General features: G+C 52.5%; 1 protein-coding gene across 1 annotated transcript in view; it reads right to left on the minus strand.

The window, feature by feature from the left end:
- Positions 1–17625: 17625 nt before the first annotated feature.
- Positions 17626–18307, minus strand: part of DOCK2 (dedicator of cytokinesis 2) — a 387891-nt gene continuing 387209 nt past the window's right edge. The window contains exon 52 of the mRNA XM_040982635.1: positions 17626–18210. Within this exon, the coding sequence (XP_040838569.1) occupies positions 18148–18210 (63 nt within the window). The 3' untranslated portion in view covers positions 17626–18147. The remainder of the gene's footprint in view (positions 18211–18307) is intronic.

The raw sequence follows: 18307 nt of genomic DNA on the forward strand, positions 1-18307 counted from the left end.
CCAGAGTAAAAAAAAAAAAAAACAAACACACTGTCAACTAAAGAGGAGAGAAAGAGATGTTTTAAATAATAATTACAGTGAGAGTCTCCTTCACAATCAGTAGGATGACCAGATTTTTCTTTTTTTTTTTAAGGAAACTAACAAGTTTGAGCAGAGCTGTAGAGAACCTGGATCTCATGGCAGTAAGGAAAACTGTCCCCTTAAAACAGACACAGAAAATCTACTTCCTGGTATACACCCAAGAATTGAAAACAAGTGCTCGAACAAGTATTGTGCACATGTGTTCATGGCCAACAAAAGGTACAAATAATCCAAATGTCTGTCAACTGATGCGTGATAAAGCAGTACATAATGTGATATTCTCTAGCCATAGCAAGGAGTTGACGACTGACCCAAGCTACAACAGGAGTCAAGCCCCAAAATCATCACATGAAGTGTAACAGGCCACACACCAAAGGCAACGTGTTGTACACTCCCACTCCAGAGTGGGTAAAGCCGTGAAGTCAGATGCCAGGTTAGTGACTGACAGGGCTGGAAGGAAGGGACAGTGTGGGGGGCTGTTTAATGAGTACAAGAGTGTATTACAGAGTAAACAGAAGTGCCATGAAATGTTAACGAGTTCACTGGAGCCAACAAGGATTTTGGAGTCATGTCAGTCCAAGGAAGAGTTGCAGTCATTCCAAAGGGGACACGTGAGAAGCTTCTACAGGACGGAGCCACAAGGAGAGGGAGACAGCATAGTCACACATCCCTCAGCCAAGGACCATGTTCCAAACAATGTGCCTTTAAGGTGATCTCATAACTGGGCAAGCATTGTGGAGTTTGGTACAGCAATGTGCACGGCAGAGCTGTGTGGTTGGTACGCATGCTTGTGTCTCAGGGAGCAGACAGGTTTCATTGGCTGCAGTACACAGCTGCCTCATTAAGTCTACTTCATTGGAAAGTCTCAAGTTTACATGTTTGTTGGCTTCTCTGATTGGCTGGAAATCAATTCTGCTTTCCTTAATTGAGGAATTTTCAAGAAATGGTTTGAGTTTAACTTGTTCTTGCAAATCAAGCCAGGTCAAGGTCACTGCTGGGCTTTGTCAAGGATTCTCTGGTACCAATCTCCAACATGCTTTACTTTTTTCAAAAATTTATTTATTTATTTATTTATTGGAAAGGTGGATATTATAGAGAGGAGGAGAAACAAAGAGGAAGATCTTCCATCCGATGATTCACTTCCCAAGTGAGTGCAACGGCCAATGCTATGCTGATCCGAAGCCAGGATCCAGGAACTTCTTCTGGGTATCTCACAGGGGTGCAGGGTCCCATCCTCCTACTTTCTCAGGCCACAAGCAGGGAGCTGGATGTGAAGTGGAGCTGCAGGGATTAGAACCAGTGCCCATATGGGATCCCGGGGCGTTCAAGGAGAGGACTTTAGCCGCTAGGTCATGCTGCCGGGCCCCCCAACATGCTTTACTTTAAGAGACACAGGAAAATGTTTCAGAACTGAGCAGAGGTGATGGTTGAATAGTACTGCAAATGTGCAAAATGCCACTGAATCGTGAACTTTAAAACTGCTAATATTTGGGCCTGGCACAATGGTTCAATTGGCTAAAACCTCACCTTGCAAGCGCCAGGATTCTATATGGGTGCTGGTTTGTATCTCGGCTGTTCCACTTCCATCCTTCTCCCTGCTTACGGCCTAGAAAAGCAGCAGAGGATGGCCCAAGGCCTTGGGACTCTGCAACCACATCACAGACCTGGAGGAGGCTCTTGGCTCCTGGTTTCCGATTGGCTCAGCTCTAGCCATTGCAGCCAGTTGGCCATTTGGGGAGTGAGCCAGTGAATGGAAGACCATTCCCTCTGTAACTCTGGTCTACCTTTCCAACAAGAATAAATAAATCTTAAAAAAAAAAAAAACCCAAAAACTAATATGCCTTGCACAGTGGCTCAACAGGCTAATCCTCTGCCTGCCAGTGCTGACATTTATCCCATAAGGCTGCTGGCTCTGGTTCTAGTTCTAGCTGCTCCACTTCTGATGCAGCTCTCTGCTAATGGCCTGGGGAAGCAGTGGAGGATGTTTCAGGTCCTTGGGTCCCTGAACCCATGTGGGAGACCCAGAAGAAGTTCCTGTCTCCTGGCTTTGGATCCGCTCAGATTTGGCCATTGTGGCCAATCAAGGAATGAACCAGTGGATAGAAGATCTCTGTCTCTCCTTCTCTCTGTAAAACTGCCTTTCAAACAGAAATAGATTTTTTAATGTTTATTTTAAAAAAGACTTACATATCTGAAATGAAGTTGCAGAGAAAGAGAGAGACGCCACCCACTGGTTTACTCCCAAAATGGCTGTAATGACAGGAGCCTGGACCAGCCTGAAGCCAGGAGCTGGGAGCTTCTTTTGGGTCTCCCATGTGGGGGCAGGGGTCCAAACAGCTATGCCAACATCTGCTTTCCCAGGTTAATTAGCAGGGATTTGAACTGGTGTCCATACGGGATGCCAGCATTTTAGGCAGCAACTTAACCCACTACAGCACAGCACCAGTCCCTAAAATGGCTAATTTTAGAAGATGTGTATTTCAATTCTAAAGGAGGGGAGGGTGAGAGGAGAAGATCCAGAAGTGTTCTGGTTACCTCCGGGTTAATTTCTTGTTCCTCTTTTTCAGCCTATGTGGAGTGGGGACAACAGCAGCTCTCTCCTCAAGTTTCTGTTGTGAGAATGAAGTTGTGAATGTCCCTGGCAGAGAGCTTTACACCCAAAGGATGCTCACGAGCAGACATGTCACTGCTGAACTGAAGACTCTCTTACAAACGTGATGGACAATGGACCTCATACACGAGGATGCCCAGTCCTACACATGCTCACTGGCCTGTCCCACCTGGAGAGAGGCAAGGCTGCCCAGAGGCCCCTAGATCAAGCCTTGCTGTGAAAGCTGTGGCCTGAGATGGATGGTGTTCTTCCAGGCCAGACGTGCAGGTCACTGATACCTTTGGAGGTGCCTCTGTTAACACAGGTGATTTAACTGGGTAGGGATGGGAGGGAGTCCTGGACTAGGAGACATTTATAGGGGCATCAGCCAATCCCAGAATAACTGGTCCTGTCTTCAGATCTTCTGTTCCCTCTCATCCTTTCCTTCGCCCTGAGAGCTGCAGGCAACAGCAGCCATCGTGTCCTGCAGGCCAAGGTCTTCCTCACAGGGACACTCCCAGGAGGGGAGGAAGGTGTGGTGCTCATCCCGGAAGAGCAGCCTCTGCTCCAGCCACAGGCCAACACTTCCCGGCTCGCTCATTAGCTTTTCCGTATGAAAGCCATGGATTGGAGGTGTTTTGTTCATTTGTTTTACAATAGGGACATCAGTTGACAGTGTACAGACCCCCAAGAGGTTGGGGACTAGTAAAATTGCAAACACAATGTAGAGCATTTAGCAGTGAAATTTGTCAGGCAAGGTCACTGACAAAGCAAACAGCCATGGACAAGGGGGAAGGGACAAGGTTGGCAGAGCTTGGGGCCAGCCTTGGAATTCCCTGGGGCAAGGCAGTGAATTTTGCTGTACCTTGATTTCCTTGTTTGTAAAATGGAGATGCAGTAGTGCCCACTTTGCTGGGGTTGCTGTGATAATTTAATGAATACACATAAAGTGACATGATGGATCATGTGTGGAAGAATCCAATCTATATCACACATCCAGCAGAAGTGGATGTAGACAGCAAGGGGGTGGCTGAGGACGCAGCAGCAGCACTCAGCAGTCGTGAGCATGGGGGACATTACTGGGGGGTAAAAATGTTCTTTGGCTAGTTAAACCAGTCAACAAGGTTGCTAAGAATCATGTAAGTTGTATACCTGAAATAGGTAATGTTATGATATATAAAAATAAACTCTGATAAAGATGGTTTACAAATATACATATGGGGCAGGCATTTGAGGCAGCAGGTAATACCCTGTCAGAGCTCCTAGGTTAAAGTCCCAGCTACTCTGCCTCTGACCTGGCTTCCTGGGGGGTAGCAGGTGATAGTACAAGTACTTGGGTTCCTGCGACTCCTGCCAGAATTCTGGGCTCCTGGCTTTGTCCTGGTGCACTCCTAGCTGTTGCAAGCATTTAAGGAGTGAACCAGTGGTAAGAAGCACTCTCTCTGCTTTCAAACAATAATCTTTACAGAAAGTGTGACACCACCTTTTTCACAAAGGGCAAGGTAAGGGCAAGGCCCCTACTTGTTATGTGGTGGGGATCTGGGGGGAATCTCAGTGTGATCAGAGACTTGGGGTGACTGATGCAGCCCTAGGCACTGCACAGACTCAGCCATCTGCAGCCCTGCTGAGTCTACCCTGGAGATCCAAGGGACAGCAGAGGCAAGAAGCCCTCTTGTCCTCCTGTCCCTCTCAACGCCCAAGGATGTCCCACTAAGGGGAGCCAGTGGGCCTTGTGTCTGGCAGCCCTGTGACTGCAAGTACCACCAGTTAGCAGCAGTGCCTGGGTGGGAGCTTTTGGGGGAACTGAGAGATTCCCCCTGTGGGGGCTCAAGGAAAACAAAGCCCAGCAGCCTGGGAAACAGCCCAGGAAGTCCCACCCACACCCCAGTAACTTCACAGAGGGTCCCAGGTTACTCCCCATAAGAACCCTTTCTGTCCAGGCTGAGGGGCTTCTCTGCCCATTTACACCAGGCAATCAAACATACACACACACACATTGCTTCAGGGAAGCACCCTAGGAGAATCAATCTCTCTCTCTCTCTCTCTCTCTCTCTCTCTCTCTCTCTCTCTCTCTCTCACACACACACACACACACACACACACACCAGGGAAGCATCCCAGGAGAATCTCCCTGGCCAAGTGGCAGGAGCAGAGGATGGGGGATGAAGGAGTAGGGGGAAGAGTGGGGAGGAAAGACTTCACGCCCTTCCCAGCTCTAGCCTGCATACAGACCTGGCTCTCAGCTCTCTCCTGAGAGGCCTGCCTGCTCTGTCAGGTGTCTGTGTAACCAACCTGGATGGCTAGACACACTCTGGGATTCTGTCTGGAGAAGAATGCATCCATCCGGTCCAAAGCATGCTCTACCCCTTAAACCTTGCTGCTTTGCTGACCACTACTCAGCCTCACCCCACAGAGCAGCCACCCGTGCTGGGGAGGGCAGAGCAGGGGGAGGTTCAGGGACCTTGGGCCAGGAGGCAGGGAATGCCCCCTATATTGCGCTTCTCATCTTGAAGCATCTTCCTTTTGTGGAGGAGGTGCCCTTGCCTTCTTAGATGGAATGAAAAGAAAGCTACATTTGCAAATAAGCGAAGACCCTCAAAAGCCACAGCCCACCTCCAGCAACAGAACAGCAAGCGACTGGAGAAAGCAGAGCCAGGGGGAGGACCTGGGAGGGGAGGCAAAGGGGCTGTGGAGCGCTAGTGAACACAGACAGCTGGCTGTGGCTGAAGGCAGAGTGGGTGCCGCAGGCTGGCCATGGGTACCTTCAACCCTCAGCTTGGTTCCTCGCAATCAGGCAGCCCCCCTATGGCCTCCTCATAGAGCTGGGCACCCAGGGGCCGGCAGTCAAGCGCCACTCTCACAAAAGTTTCAGTGAGCCGCATCCATCCCCAGTTCAGGGGCATATCCGGCCACTAAAGGGCAAGCACCCTGGGGCCAGCTGCCTGGGCTGTGGTGGGGTGGGGGGCAGTTTAATCATTACCAGATCCGCCCGTTGGGGCGAGTTCCCTTTGGGACAAGTGTCAAGCCTGGAGTGAAGCGCTCTAGATCCCGCTGGTGTGGCTCAGCCAGCAGGAGGGAAACTGCCAAGACCACCTGGGAGGATGTGAACATCACCTGGGGAAATGCGCAGTGAGGGGCACCACGCTTCCTATCCCTGAGCCCTGGCTGCGAGCACCAGTAGGTGCCCTAGGTCCCGGGTCCCATGGAATACACTCACCCCCAATCCAGCCTGCCAGGAAGTCTTCCAGCTGGAAGCTGCCCATGACTGGGGGCGGCGAGGGCGGGACAGTGCTGGCACTCCCGAGCCTGCGCAGTGCCCACTCAGGGTCTGTGGGGCATGGCCGAGAGGGTGCGATCGTCTTGGAAAACACTACAGCCTCTGAGCACACACACAGCAAGTTGGCTACAAAAAGCGGTCTAGAGTCATCACTCCAGTTGCCCGCGGGCTGCTGACATCACGCCCCCAGTGGGCCTTAAAGGCACAGCACTCTGGCAGGAGGAGGGCTCCCTGGGGCACAAGGGCTAAACAGCATTTCCTTAACCTCAGCGAAACTGCCAGTGCTCGCTGGTGGGGAAGGAGGCTTTCATGCCAATGGGACTACTCCTGTGAAGACACACCCACCATGAGGCTAATGCTGCGACAGGGTGACGGTTCTACCCACACCAGCCATATACTATCAGCTCTTGTGTTCTCCCAGGAGCTGAGTGCACAGGACACACCCTGTCTGTCCCATGCCCACTGCAGGGGAGGGGTCTTAACCTGTGCCCACTCTTCACAGCCCTCATGCAGATTCAGCCCACTGGGGGGCTGCTAGAGGGAGAGGATGCTGTTAGCACTAAGTAAGTACAGGCTATTTGTCTTGTCATTGTTTGCTTCGCTGTACTCTCAACGCATGTAACGTTACGAGTCACTTGGGGTGAGGAGTGTGAGGGTTCTAGCCAAATACTATGTGATGAGGAGGGGCTGGGCATCCTCAGTTTGGAGTGTCCTGGGACAGAAGAGGGGGCCTGCACATACTGATGGGCAGTGATCTCTGTGTGTCTCACAGAAATGTCAGTCGTTTAGAAGACTGGCCTGGATTGGACGATGAAAGCTGCCATGTCTGTGGCAATGAAAAGCCCCATACAGAACAGCCTCTGGCCTCCCTGGCTGGGTGGGAGTTCCCAGAGCTCTGACACCTGTCAGCCTTCCCTGGCCTTAGGAGGGCTGAGGCCGTCCTGGACATCCCCCCCACCAACTGCTGGTGAGCCACGGCCCATGGTCAGATAGCTGACTGGGTCTAGGGAAGGCTTGTCTGGCCTTGCAGATTCCCTAGCCTGCCCCAGCAGGACACCGTGGGATAGCCCTCTGAATAGGTCCCATAAGTGGGTCCCAAACCCTGCTTGCTCAGCTTGGCTAAGACACTTCTTAGCTCCTCCCAACCTTTCCAAAATGCATGCCTCTTCCTCTGTGCCCACGAGCTCCTGATAAGCACACGCAGGCCTGAGCGGCCTAAGAGGTCTGATGTGTTTGCTGCCACTGCTTCGCAGGGCTCTGCTGTAAAGAGGGTGGGCAGGAGCTGCTGGTGGCTGAGTGTGAAGCAGTGCCTGCAAGGGAACCACACACTGTTCTCTCGGCATTCATAGCTGCTGCTTTCTTCCTGCCCTGGCCTCACCCCAGCAGCTTGCAGTCCTTCCCCGAGTCAGATGGAAGGAAATGGGCATATGCGATTCTTGAGGTGTGGTGTCCATTTGTCTTCAGTAACAGGATTACTTACTTCATAGGTGGCATCTAGGAGAAGATGAGTTCAGGCCGTTGAGAAAACAGCTAGAGGGCTGGAACAGGAGGGACAGTGCAGCCTGGGCTCTGATCCTGGCATTGTGGTTCCTGGGAAAATTCAGGCTCGATTTCAATCTGTTAAACAGGGAGGGAAGCTTTCCTATAGCATGGAATCAGGCGCTGTGATTGGGGCCGAGAAGAAAGTAGCTGTGGCATCATGCCCAGACCTGCCAGAAGATGGCACTGTTGCACAGCACTTGGGACTCCCACTGGGATTGCTGGGCTTGGGGGCTCTCTGGATATTTTCTTCCCAGCCCTGGCTGGCAGAAGCCAGACTCAGTATATTCCTGGGAAATCAAAGAGATGCTGATCTGGGAGGGTGAGGGTGCCAGGGTGAACCTCTGAGGGGCTCTGTGGGGACTGAGCTGAGGCTTCTTAGCAGGAAGACCCTCCTCCCCCATGGAGAGATGCATCCCTGCCCTACTGCCCCCTTCTTCCCACCTGTCTTCATTTATGAAAGCTGCATTGTCCCAGGCTCTTTGCCACCTCAGAGTTCCGAGCCAATACCACCACATGCTCTATTTACACCTCCCTTGTGAGGCAACTCTCCATTTTTCAGGTGGGAAAAAGGAAGCTCAGAGAGGCTCAGCCACTGCTCCAAAACCACACAGCCAGAAGGGAAAGGCTAAGGATTCACAGCCGCTGCTTGGCTCCAGGACCCAGGCTTTTAATCCAAGGCTGCCTCCTAGTCAGGACTCAGGAGTTGAAAGTAACTTTCTTGAAGGTCCTTGTCTCCACTCATACATACTCTGCATAAACGTTCTAATGTCTTGATCTGGGTTTGTCCACTATCAGCAAGGCAGTGTTAAATCTGCCAACAGTGGCAGAGTACTGGGGCTTTGCAGCAGCCTTTCCTGAAGGCCATCCCGGTGTCCTGGGCTGCCCTGGGCTGTTTGTGCCCAGCTGCTGGACACTGTGAGCTACTGCTGAAGGACAGAAAAGGCTGGGCAGCTCAAGGTGCCAGGAGGCCTGGGCTGAGCACGCGTGGAATCACAGAACTTGGAAAGTGCAAAGTCCCATCTATAAACCCTGCATACCTGGCTCCAGGCAGGGGAGGCAGCAGTGCTGATCAGGAGTGGGGAGCAGTTAGTCTCACCGTGTCTGACCTTGGAAAACCAAGAGCTGCAGGTACTGCTGGGAGGTCCCAAGGGCAGACTCCAAAGCTAGGGGAAGAGCCGAGGCTGCCTGGTCAGCTGGGTTTAGATGTATGGCAGTGGTGGAGAGGGCTCCACAGGCCTGGGATCAGCCCGAGGGCTCTGCATCCACATCCATGTCGGGGAGCAGGAGCTGGCTCACCCCTGGCCCCTGTCACTATGGAGGGAGAGGCTGGAAGGCTGGAGTCTGATTGCTGGGAACTTGGGTGGCAGGGTCAGGTATGGACATGAATCAGGGCGGCAGCACCTGCAGGTGGTGACAGTCTCCATCCTGCACCTCGGCAAATAGGTGGTGGGCTTTCCCTAGGGAACTGCCTGCTTCCAGGTTCCTGGTCCGTGTTTGTTGTTGAGTTTTGAAACCACTAAATACATGACAACAATGATATAATCTTAGCCTAGTAACCAAGAACACAGCCCGCAAAACAGGCAGTGTGCAGATGGGAGCGCTCCTGCCTGCTGGCTCCACGTTCATGTGCTAGCCATGTGACAGCCATGTAACATTCGGCTGGAACACCTCAAGATGTGGGCTTAGTATCTCAGGGGGACAGGTCCTAGCAGACAAGAGCCAAGCAACCCTTCTGCTGGCTGCTCCCAAGGGCAGGGGAGGGAAAGACACAGAGGCAACGAGGATAGGGACAGGGGAGTTAGGTCCAGCAGACAGCATATGGGCTTCCTCCTTCCTGGGCACGGACCCCCAAAGAGGTGGGGGAGATGGGGAGTAGTTGGCCCCAAGGTCAGTCAGAAGCACTGTAAGGAAGCTCAGCTCCACGGTGTGCTGTGTGAGCTTAGGCATGCTAGTTAAACTCTCTTGAGCTCATTTCTTCACCTCCAGCATGGAGATGACCCTGGTGTCTACCCCTGATGACTAGGGAGCTGATCTCTCCAAGGGGCCTGATGCTCAAGAACCAGACCAGCAAGTATCTCCTTAAAGCATTAAATTAGGGCACCAGCTCTGACACTTGCACTCAAGTGATTTATTGACAAAAGCAGTATCTGCATGTCTGCATCCCTTGGTACCCCAGGCGGCACCCACTCCTTAGGCTTGGCTTGGGACAGGCCGCACGCTGGGCAAGATGGGTGTTTCTGGGTGCGGCAGCTTTGGGTGTAGCTGCTGCCTTCCTGCTGGTAGTCATTCCAGTGGGGAGGGTGAGTGGGATGTGCCTGGAGGTGGGAGGAGACTGACACAGGGGATGGTAAGCATCTGGCCTCTACTCGACCAAGACCAAGCACCTGACACCCGGAGGCGTGAGACGAGCAGGGGCAGGCCTTCTTACAGGCTGAGAGGCAGCCGAGGGACCCCTCAGTCAGTGTGAGGAGTGTGGGGGAACAGCAGCCTGAGGGCCAGGGGCCCAGGCCAGCTGTGGTCTCAGGGGCAAACCTGCTGAGCACTGGAGCCTCACTGCTGGCCACCTCTGCCCCTCACAGGTGGCGAGCCTGTTCTCCACCTCCTGCGCCTCATGGCGTAGCTGCATCTGGCATGCCCAGGCCCTCCAGGACTCTCTGGCTTCCTGATGGGGGGGTTGGGGGCCCGGGGCTGGTGTGCAGCCTCTCCTCGAGACTTCTGTAGTAGGACATGAATCCCGTAAGCTGGGCAGCCGGGCCACCGTCACGTGAGCACCCTGCCGAGGCTGGCAGCGGAGGGCAGCAGCAGGCCAGAGTGTGCGAGGAGCCAGAAGTAAGGGCCAGGCCGGCTGAGGCAGCCTGGGTGGAAGGAGACAGATGGTTAGCCAGTCACAAGCCCATTTCCCAGGTCTAAGCCCACACTGGCTATGCCTGCGCTGCCAAAGGGTGGGTGGTCAATGAAGCAAGCAGGGCTCAGGTCTGCTGCAGTCCTCAGCGATGTCACTAACCCCAAGCCACCAGCTAGAATGCGAGCGGGACCAGAAGTCACGCATATTACCTCTCAACCTTTGCAGTCACCAGACACAGGGGTGCTGGTAGGGACAGTGAGTTGAACTCAGGGCGTGGGCTGTGGGCCACATCTCAGGTATACTAGCTAACTGTTCTTGGACAAGGCCTTTGGTTTCTCTGAGACATACTTTTTCTTCCATAAAATGAGAGTAACAAAACAACGCATCTCACAGGACTTATCTTGGGATAAAAGGAAATAGTACACTAAGGTATCTGTATGTCTTTGCCAGTCGGGGACTGAGCAGGTGTTTCTGGGCGGGAGGGGTGGTGGTGACGTCAGGCTAAGTCCTGGCTGTACCTGTGAAGGTCTCAGAGGGATTCTCTGAGAACAGTGACTCACAATCTTGTTCTTCCATGGGGAAAGTGAGGCAGACACATGCCCCGATAACTCTCCCAGAAAGCACAGGAGCTGGATGTGGGGATAAGGCCACTAAGCAGCAACATATAGCTCCCTGGGGAGCCTGCCCAGAGACCTGCTGGGGTCTGGGCCCCGGGGACAGAAGCCTGAAGGATGCCAGGGGTGGGATGCTATTCCCCACCACTGCCCCTACCACTCACAGTGCAAATATCCCTGGCTGTCATCTTGCAGAAGCAGCCCATCTGGGCCTCCCTGTTGGGAACGGGGTCTTGGGAGGCTCTGTGTGGCCAGTCAGGAAGGGCCAGGCTGGGAAAGCACTCCTCCTGAGAGTGGTAGTAAGGGAAAAAGCCGCTGGGTTGTGCTGCATCCTCTGGGGCCTGGGCTGGGGCCAGCGTCAGAGCCGGTGCTTCTCCTTTGTCCTTGTAAATGGCAGGCTGTGGGGTCAGCAGCCCATTGTCCTGGAGCTGCCCAGAGGTGCGGAAGAAAGGCAGGTATTCCAAGGCCACCGGGATGCCCGGGGAGAGGGTGAGGGAGTCCAGGGACTCTGTGCTCCTGGCCCTGGTCACCTGCAGTTGTTGGGACAGTGGCTCTGGGTCCTCGTCCAGCAGGCTCACAGAGGATGTTTCGGGCGCAGGCTCGCAGTCCTGCTGGGATGTCTGGGAAGAGAAGGGCACCCCACCTGTTACTCTTCCCCCAAGTCCGTGGACACTGCTGTTGCCTGCCAAATCCCTGCCTACTAGAGCGGTGAGGGCGATCCTCACTCCCCAACCTGTGAGTCGCCTTCTGACCCCAGCGACTCCCCTAGCTAGTGTTAGCTTAGTCATGAGCCAGGGACCCCAGCACTGGCTCCTGCTGACTCTGTATTTTATCTCACTCCATAACCAACAGCCTGGTCAAGCTTGATGCTGCCTTTGAGCTGCTGCTCATGTCTGCTCCTTAGCTTTCCACTCTGAACAGGTAACTCTGCCTCAGTTGCTCCTTTCTCTGTGGTCTATCTGCCCCACGTGTGCAGTAGTCATGTCTGTGCTCCTGCCATTACTTTTCCCACCAATGCCTGAGCTGATCTGTTGCGCCCTAGCCTATCCTCCATCTCCCATCCCCTTTTCCTTGGGACAGTGGAACCACAAAGTCCTTCCTTTGGTCCTTTTCAGTGGCCATGCATCCTCCTGCCACACTGCTATCTCAGCAAGAGGCTGGCAGGTCTTGGTAGTGTGATGCCAGCCACCGCACACAGGGCCTGCAGAGGCCCTGCTCAGAGCCCATGGGATATGTGCTGTGCAACTTCTGACCCTGAGCCTGCCCTCCATTAGTCCCACTGTGGCTCCTGGTCCCCTGCAAGCCAGCAAGGGACTGTTGTAGTCAGGCTACAGGCTCTGGCTCCTACTGGGACCTCTCGCCTGGGGTCCCCTTTGCATATTGCTTATTTCTGTGGTTGGGGCTTGCCCCTAACTCCCAGACTAGAGTAAGTCCCTAGGTCGCAGAGTAAAGTGGGAACCATGGGCAGGTTTCTGCTGACCAGCAGAGGGTGAGCTCCTGAAGGGACCAGGCCTGTCCCTGAGCCATGGAAGCAGCCTATGTTGCCCGAGCTTCTGGACCCCATAGTGTCTGTCGTCCTTCCTGCTCCAAAGCCTATGCTCCCCACATGTGATGCCTGCATGGCTGTGTGTACCCCTAAGACAGGCTGACATCCTTGTGCCTGGAACCCACGATTATGACCTGCCTTGGGGTCCTTGGCAAGTGTGATTGAGATTAAGTGGTCCCTCAAGCCTGTGGGTACTGAAGTCATTAAAGTATGAGACATGCTCTGGACACAGACATATGGGAGGAGCATCATGTGACACTGGGGTCTGCTGTAGCAGTGATGCTGTTATAAGCCAAGGTGTCATTGTCCCATGCTGAGAGGAACAAGGACCAGCTGCTTCTTCCAAGTCCCGCCCCCCCATCACTTGACTTTGGACTTCCGGAACTGAGAGACGACACACATGTGTTGCTTTACGCCACACAATTTGGGGCATCTGTGTGGGCAGCCCTAGGGCACCAACACTGGGCCCCGAGGGTGGGCAGGTGGGTAGTTGGTTGGCAGTGTTGCCAGAAGGACTCAGTCCCAGCTCTCCAGAGCCATTTCTACCACCTATGCAGGGAAGCCCATTACATGACCTCAGTCGCTTCCATGGTGTGATTACCTGAGGCCTTACCCTTCCTGCCATTGCTGGGTGTGCTTTCTGTTCCACTTCACCAGCGAGTGCCAGATGCGGCTCCATCTACTCCCTAGAGAGGCCTTGGCAGAGACGCCTGGGTGAGCACTACCCCGAGGTCCTCTTGTGGGGTCCACGGTCACCTCAGCTCTGACCTGCCTCTGCTGATCTTCTAACCTTGGCTGGAAAACATGGGCTCCCTTGCCCCATTGTCTTCCTTCCAACCTCCTCTCTGCCCTGGCAAATCCCTGCTATGGGCAGAAGACTCCATCATGAGGTCATAAGGCCTAGAGCCAGGCAGAAAAGCCGGTGGGTCCTGTCGCCAGGGAGACTCTGGCCTAACACTCAAACACCTGTGATCATCACCTGCCTCTTAATCGGTTTAATCCCCAGGAGACTCAGGAAGCAAAGAGAGGATCAATGTCTTCTAGAACTCTCAGTGGAGGTGGCAGCTCTCTGTGGAGGTGGCAGTGATTTGCTTTGGGTTGCCACCTTCTGTTCGCCTAAAGCCAGGGTCCTGGGGCAAGTGCTCTGGCCAGATGGACCCACATTCCCATGGGTGTCTTGTCACATGACTGCAGCTGTCTCCTACTTCTCCAGTTACCTGGGAGCTGCCAGTAGAATGGTGGGGCACTCAGGGAAGGACCGAACATGAGCAGCACCTGCTGCCTCTCCCAGAACCCCTGTCCCAGTTCCTCCCCCAGACGCAGTGCCCCTGCACACATCCTGAGCTACTGGCCTTCACAAGCACCCATGCTGGGCAGTGACTGCTGCTGTGCCATCCCAGACAGCAGCTGAACCTCAGTACAGGACAGGAAAGTGAGCTGGCACACGACCTTCAACTTCAGTCTTCCCCAGGTCCAGGCAGGGCTGCTCCCCAAACTCTTCCCGGAGTCCACTGATCCTGAGATATTTTAAATGACTTCTCATTTTTACAGACTCAATTCTTTCTAGCCTTGTGAAGTCTACTGTGTATAAGTTGCAACAAATTAGCCACTAATTCTATTCTCATATTTTGAATGGTTTAGTCAGCTGACTCTCCATCATTTGTGGTTATTTATTTCTTCCTCAATCTGATCTGAAATATCAGAGTAGCCAGAATTTAAATTCTAATTATTGCAAACTCAAGCAAGCTTCCAGAATTTATTTTTCCATTTATTTCTTGAGCTCTTGGTACCAATATCATACTGTTTGGTCCCTTTAGTTCTTTATTATTTTAGTATGTGTTTTGTAGTCACTTACTTTTTCAAAAAAGATTTATTTATTTAAAAGGCAAAATTATGGAGGGTGGAGGGAGATAAAGGGTAGGTGACGAGAAAGAGAGAGAGAGAGAAAGAAAGAGAGAGATCTTCTATCACTCTCCAAATGGTCAGAACAGTCCATCAGGGCTGGCCAGGCCAAAGCTGGGAGCACAGACTTCCATCTGGGTTTCCCTTACTGACAGCAGGGATTCAGGCAGTCAGGCCTGGAGCTGTTGTTTTCCCAGGCACATCAGCAGGGAGCTGGCTTGGAAGCAGAGCAGCTGGGATGGGGCAGGGCACTCCTGTATGAGATGCATTTGCAGGAAGTGTCCTGTTCACAAATTGACATGCCCAGGTAACAGCTCTCAAGCTAACAGAGAAAATCCCCTGCCCAGGGAATGGTTCTGACACTTGCCAGGCAAGCCCAATTACTTCAGGGTAACATTATGACCTCTTTAAATAACCCCCCCCCCACACACACACATACAATGTCACACCTTGAAGCCCTCAGTGTTCTGACTTCAATATAAAATTTTGGGGAATATACAAATTAATCCATAGCGTGGTTACAAGGTGGGAACAGAGGAGATGCTTTGGCCTGGGTGTAGGACAGCACTAAGCTATGACTGGGGTCTGGTCTCTGGGGCTTCTCATGCTCCCCAATCCCTGAAAGCCCAGCCTGTGATGACGTGAAAGGGGCAGGAAGGGGCATGTCTGGAACCCAGCAGTTCAGTGGTCCCTTTCCTAGTAGTTCTACCTTCCATGCTCATTAGTAATAGTAACCACACACCAACAAGGACAGGGCAACTAGGCTCAGCTGCCTGCCTGCCTACCTGCTTCCCTCCTGGGGAACTTCCTGGTCAGTCCTGGAATGGATGGATTTATGGAGAAGGAAGTCCAGCAGGAGACTCAGAGAGGATGAAGTGCTGACGGTAAGTCAAAGAAACTTAGCTGGGGAGGAAGGATGAATCTTGACCCAGTTGCTGCAGTAACTCTGAATTTTCTCACAAGTCCTCTTGTCTTGTTTCATATGGGAGAGAACAATTGGTGACTGGTGATTACCTTGCAAAGAACTGTGGCACTGGATATCAGACACACACATGCACATACTACTGGCGATCCATTGGTAGCACCAGCAAAGGATACACAGGAAGGGCATGTGAGGCCCTGAGTGTATAGACACTCTCCAGCCTTCTCAGGTTCCTCATACATTGCAGTTTCCTACTGCAGTCCACTGACTCTGCGATGGTCCAGACAGCCCCATCACAAGGGGTGGGCTCCAGGAAAGCGCCATCTTCCCCTTTACAGAGCTAATACAACTGGTTTTGTGATCCACGTTTCTGGTTTCTTTCATTCGAAGGTAATGCCACACGGTGAGATGCAGGACCTAGTTTTATATGTAGAGGATAAGGCTCGGGAGTTGAGCCCCAAGCAGGTGCCACCTAAGCAGTGAGGAACAGGAAGCTGAGCTAGGGAGCCAGCTGGGTAGCCAGGTGCTTCTTCTTTCTCCTTTCTTCTGGTTGTTCCTGGACAAGGTTGCTCCATATACACTGTCCAGAGACATCTTGCTCAGTGCTGCCCCACAAGCTGAGTCTTTCTGTGCCCTGTAGAGTGCAGCCCAGCAAACGCTCAACTTCTATTGTTTTCTATTCTGTCTTACTCCCTTAGAACTGCACAACCCCCAAACACGCATCGACATTCGCTCACTGTCTGAGGGTCTGTTTCCTAGGGAACTGGAGCTGGGACAAGCACGCTGAGCCAGCCTGGATTCCAATGAGTGGCAAACAAATATGATATGTTTATGTCTGGGGCCATAACATGGCATGATTTTAGGTGTTTTTTAAGGTTCTTTGTTTCCCTTTTGCTTCTGACATAAGCCCAAGAAAGACAACTCCATTCTACCTTTAAAGATAAGGCTCTACAGGAGGGGACCCCAGAGTGGAGCAGGTGAACAGGAGGAGGCTTGAATCCCGACCCTGAAGACTCCCGGATCCTCACCAAGGACTATCAGTACGGGCACCAAGGACTACATCCCAACTGCCAAGGAGACCATGGGGAATTGGAGTGCCTTCAGAGGTCGAGAACTCTGAGGTTACAATAAGGAAGCTTGGCACACAGGCAGCTGTTCCCCATGTAATGTGGCCAGATGCTCACGAGCTGCTTAGCAGATGTGGGAACCTTCCTAGTAGATTCCCAAGTCTTCAAAATTGTGACATATGTTTTCTAAGAGATTTATTTTTATCTATTGAAAAATAGAGTATCAGGGTATGAGGGAGAAAGAAAGAGATTTTGCACCCTCTGGCTCACTCCCCAAATAGTTGTAATGGCTGCTGTCAGCCAGGCTGAAGGCACGATCCCAGAACTACATGTGGGAGAAGGGGGCCAAGCAGTTGAGCCATCCTTCACTGCTCTCCCAGGTGCACTAGCAGAGAGTTGGGTCAAAAGTGGAGCAGTGGGGACTTGAACTGATACTCTGATAAGTGATGCCAGCATTGCAGGCAGAAGCTTAGCTTGTTGAGCTATAACACAGGCTCCATGCCATAACTTGTTTTCTGTATAAATACGCAATCTTGACTATTTAGTCAGTCATAACAGCAGAAAATGGACTGAGATGTTAGGTTTTCACATCAATGTGACCGGGATCCTAGTACGTGTCTTCAGTCTGATGATCAACAGCAGGGACACATAGGGTTATGCCTCGGGAGTGGTGACTATCGCCACAGCGACTCCTTGCCGTCACTGCTCCTGGCATTGCTGTAGTTGCCATGCAACGGCAGCATCCGGGATTCCCTTGGCAAAGCCCCAGATGGGACTTCAACCTGAAGACAGCCTAATTGAAATGAGATCAGGCTCTCGTGTTCTGCTAAAAGACTAACCCATGTGGGGCTGGCGCTGTGGTATAATGGACCACATGTCCATGGGCCCTCAGATCTCTAACCCTAACTCCCTAGTACTCCACTGGGGACGTTTGGAAGCAGATCATGCTTAGGAAGGTTTTGCTATCTCTTTCTAGAGGAGAAAGGTGGCTTGAATATCTTCATTGTTCAGACCACACAAGGCAAATTACAGGGGCAATTTTCCCAGCCTGTGTGCACCCCAGGCAGCAGAGACATGGAGAAAATTCTGGGGGAGCGGGGGAGGTGACATGAAAGAGGTGAGCAAAATCCAGCACCACAGCTCCAGGCTGGCCTGCTTACCTGCCTGCCTCCCTCGTGGGGAGCTTCCTAGTCAGTCCTGGAATAGATGGATTCAGCTGATGGAATTAGACAACAAGGCTTTCATGAGCCATGGACCACTTTTATTGTCAGTAAGAAGCAGCGATACCTGTGAGATGATCCGCTAGAGAAAAGACCATCAGGCTGTATAAGAAAATATCAAGTACAAAACTGTTAAACCAAAAATAAAATAAAAAAAAAGACTGATGAAAAGGTTCTTCCTTTAAGTGCTAGGATTTAGGAAAAAAACGAAATAAGAATTAGATCTCCTTATACCTAAGAACCTGGCCTCAAACAGAACCTGCACATCAAACAGACGTGTCCAAGATGCTGGGGACTGCATCCCACCGGGGCATCAAGACAGAATCCACAGAGGGGTTGTCTCCATCCATCACTATTGTCATGGCCCCAGGCCATGCCAACTCAGCTGCCCTTCAAGTTCTGGAAGCCAGCTGGTTCCAGGGTTCCTTGAAGCAGGGACAGCAGATGGAAACAGTCTCCCCTCTCGCCAAAGTCTCAGGGCACCATGCTGCCCCCGCCTCTCTCCTTCTGGCTCCCCAGGGCAGCTGTGGCCAGCAGCATCTCACATGTCAGAGGGCACCAAGTCCGGGATCTGTTTGCCTTCTTCAGTCGATTTGCTGGCCAGCTTGTGGGGGAAGAGAAGGAACAGACAGATCAGCATGCTGGTACCTGAGGAGCATGACTGTGCCGCTTCCTGGGCCTGATCACTGCAGGGAGGTGGG

This window comes from Ochotona curzoniae, unplaced genomic scaffold, assembly GCF_017591425.1.
Source record: "Ochotona curzoniae isolate NIBS_2020 unplaced genomic scaffold, NIBS_Ocur_1.0 contig_1, whole genome shotgun sequence".
NCBI classification, from domain to species: Eukaryota; Metazoa; Chordata; class Mammalia; order Lagomorpha; family Ochotonidae; genus Ochotona; species Ochotona curzoniae.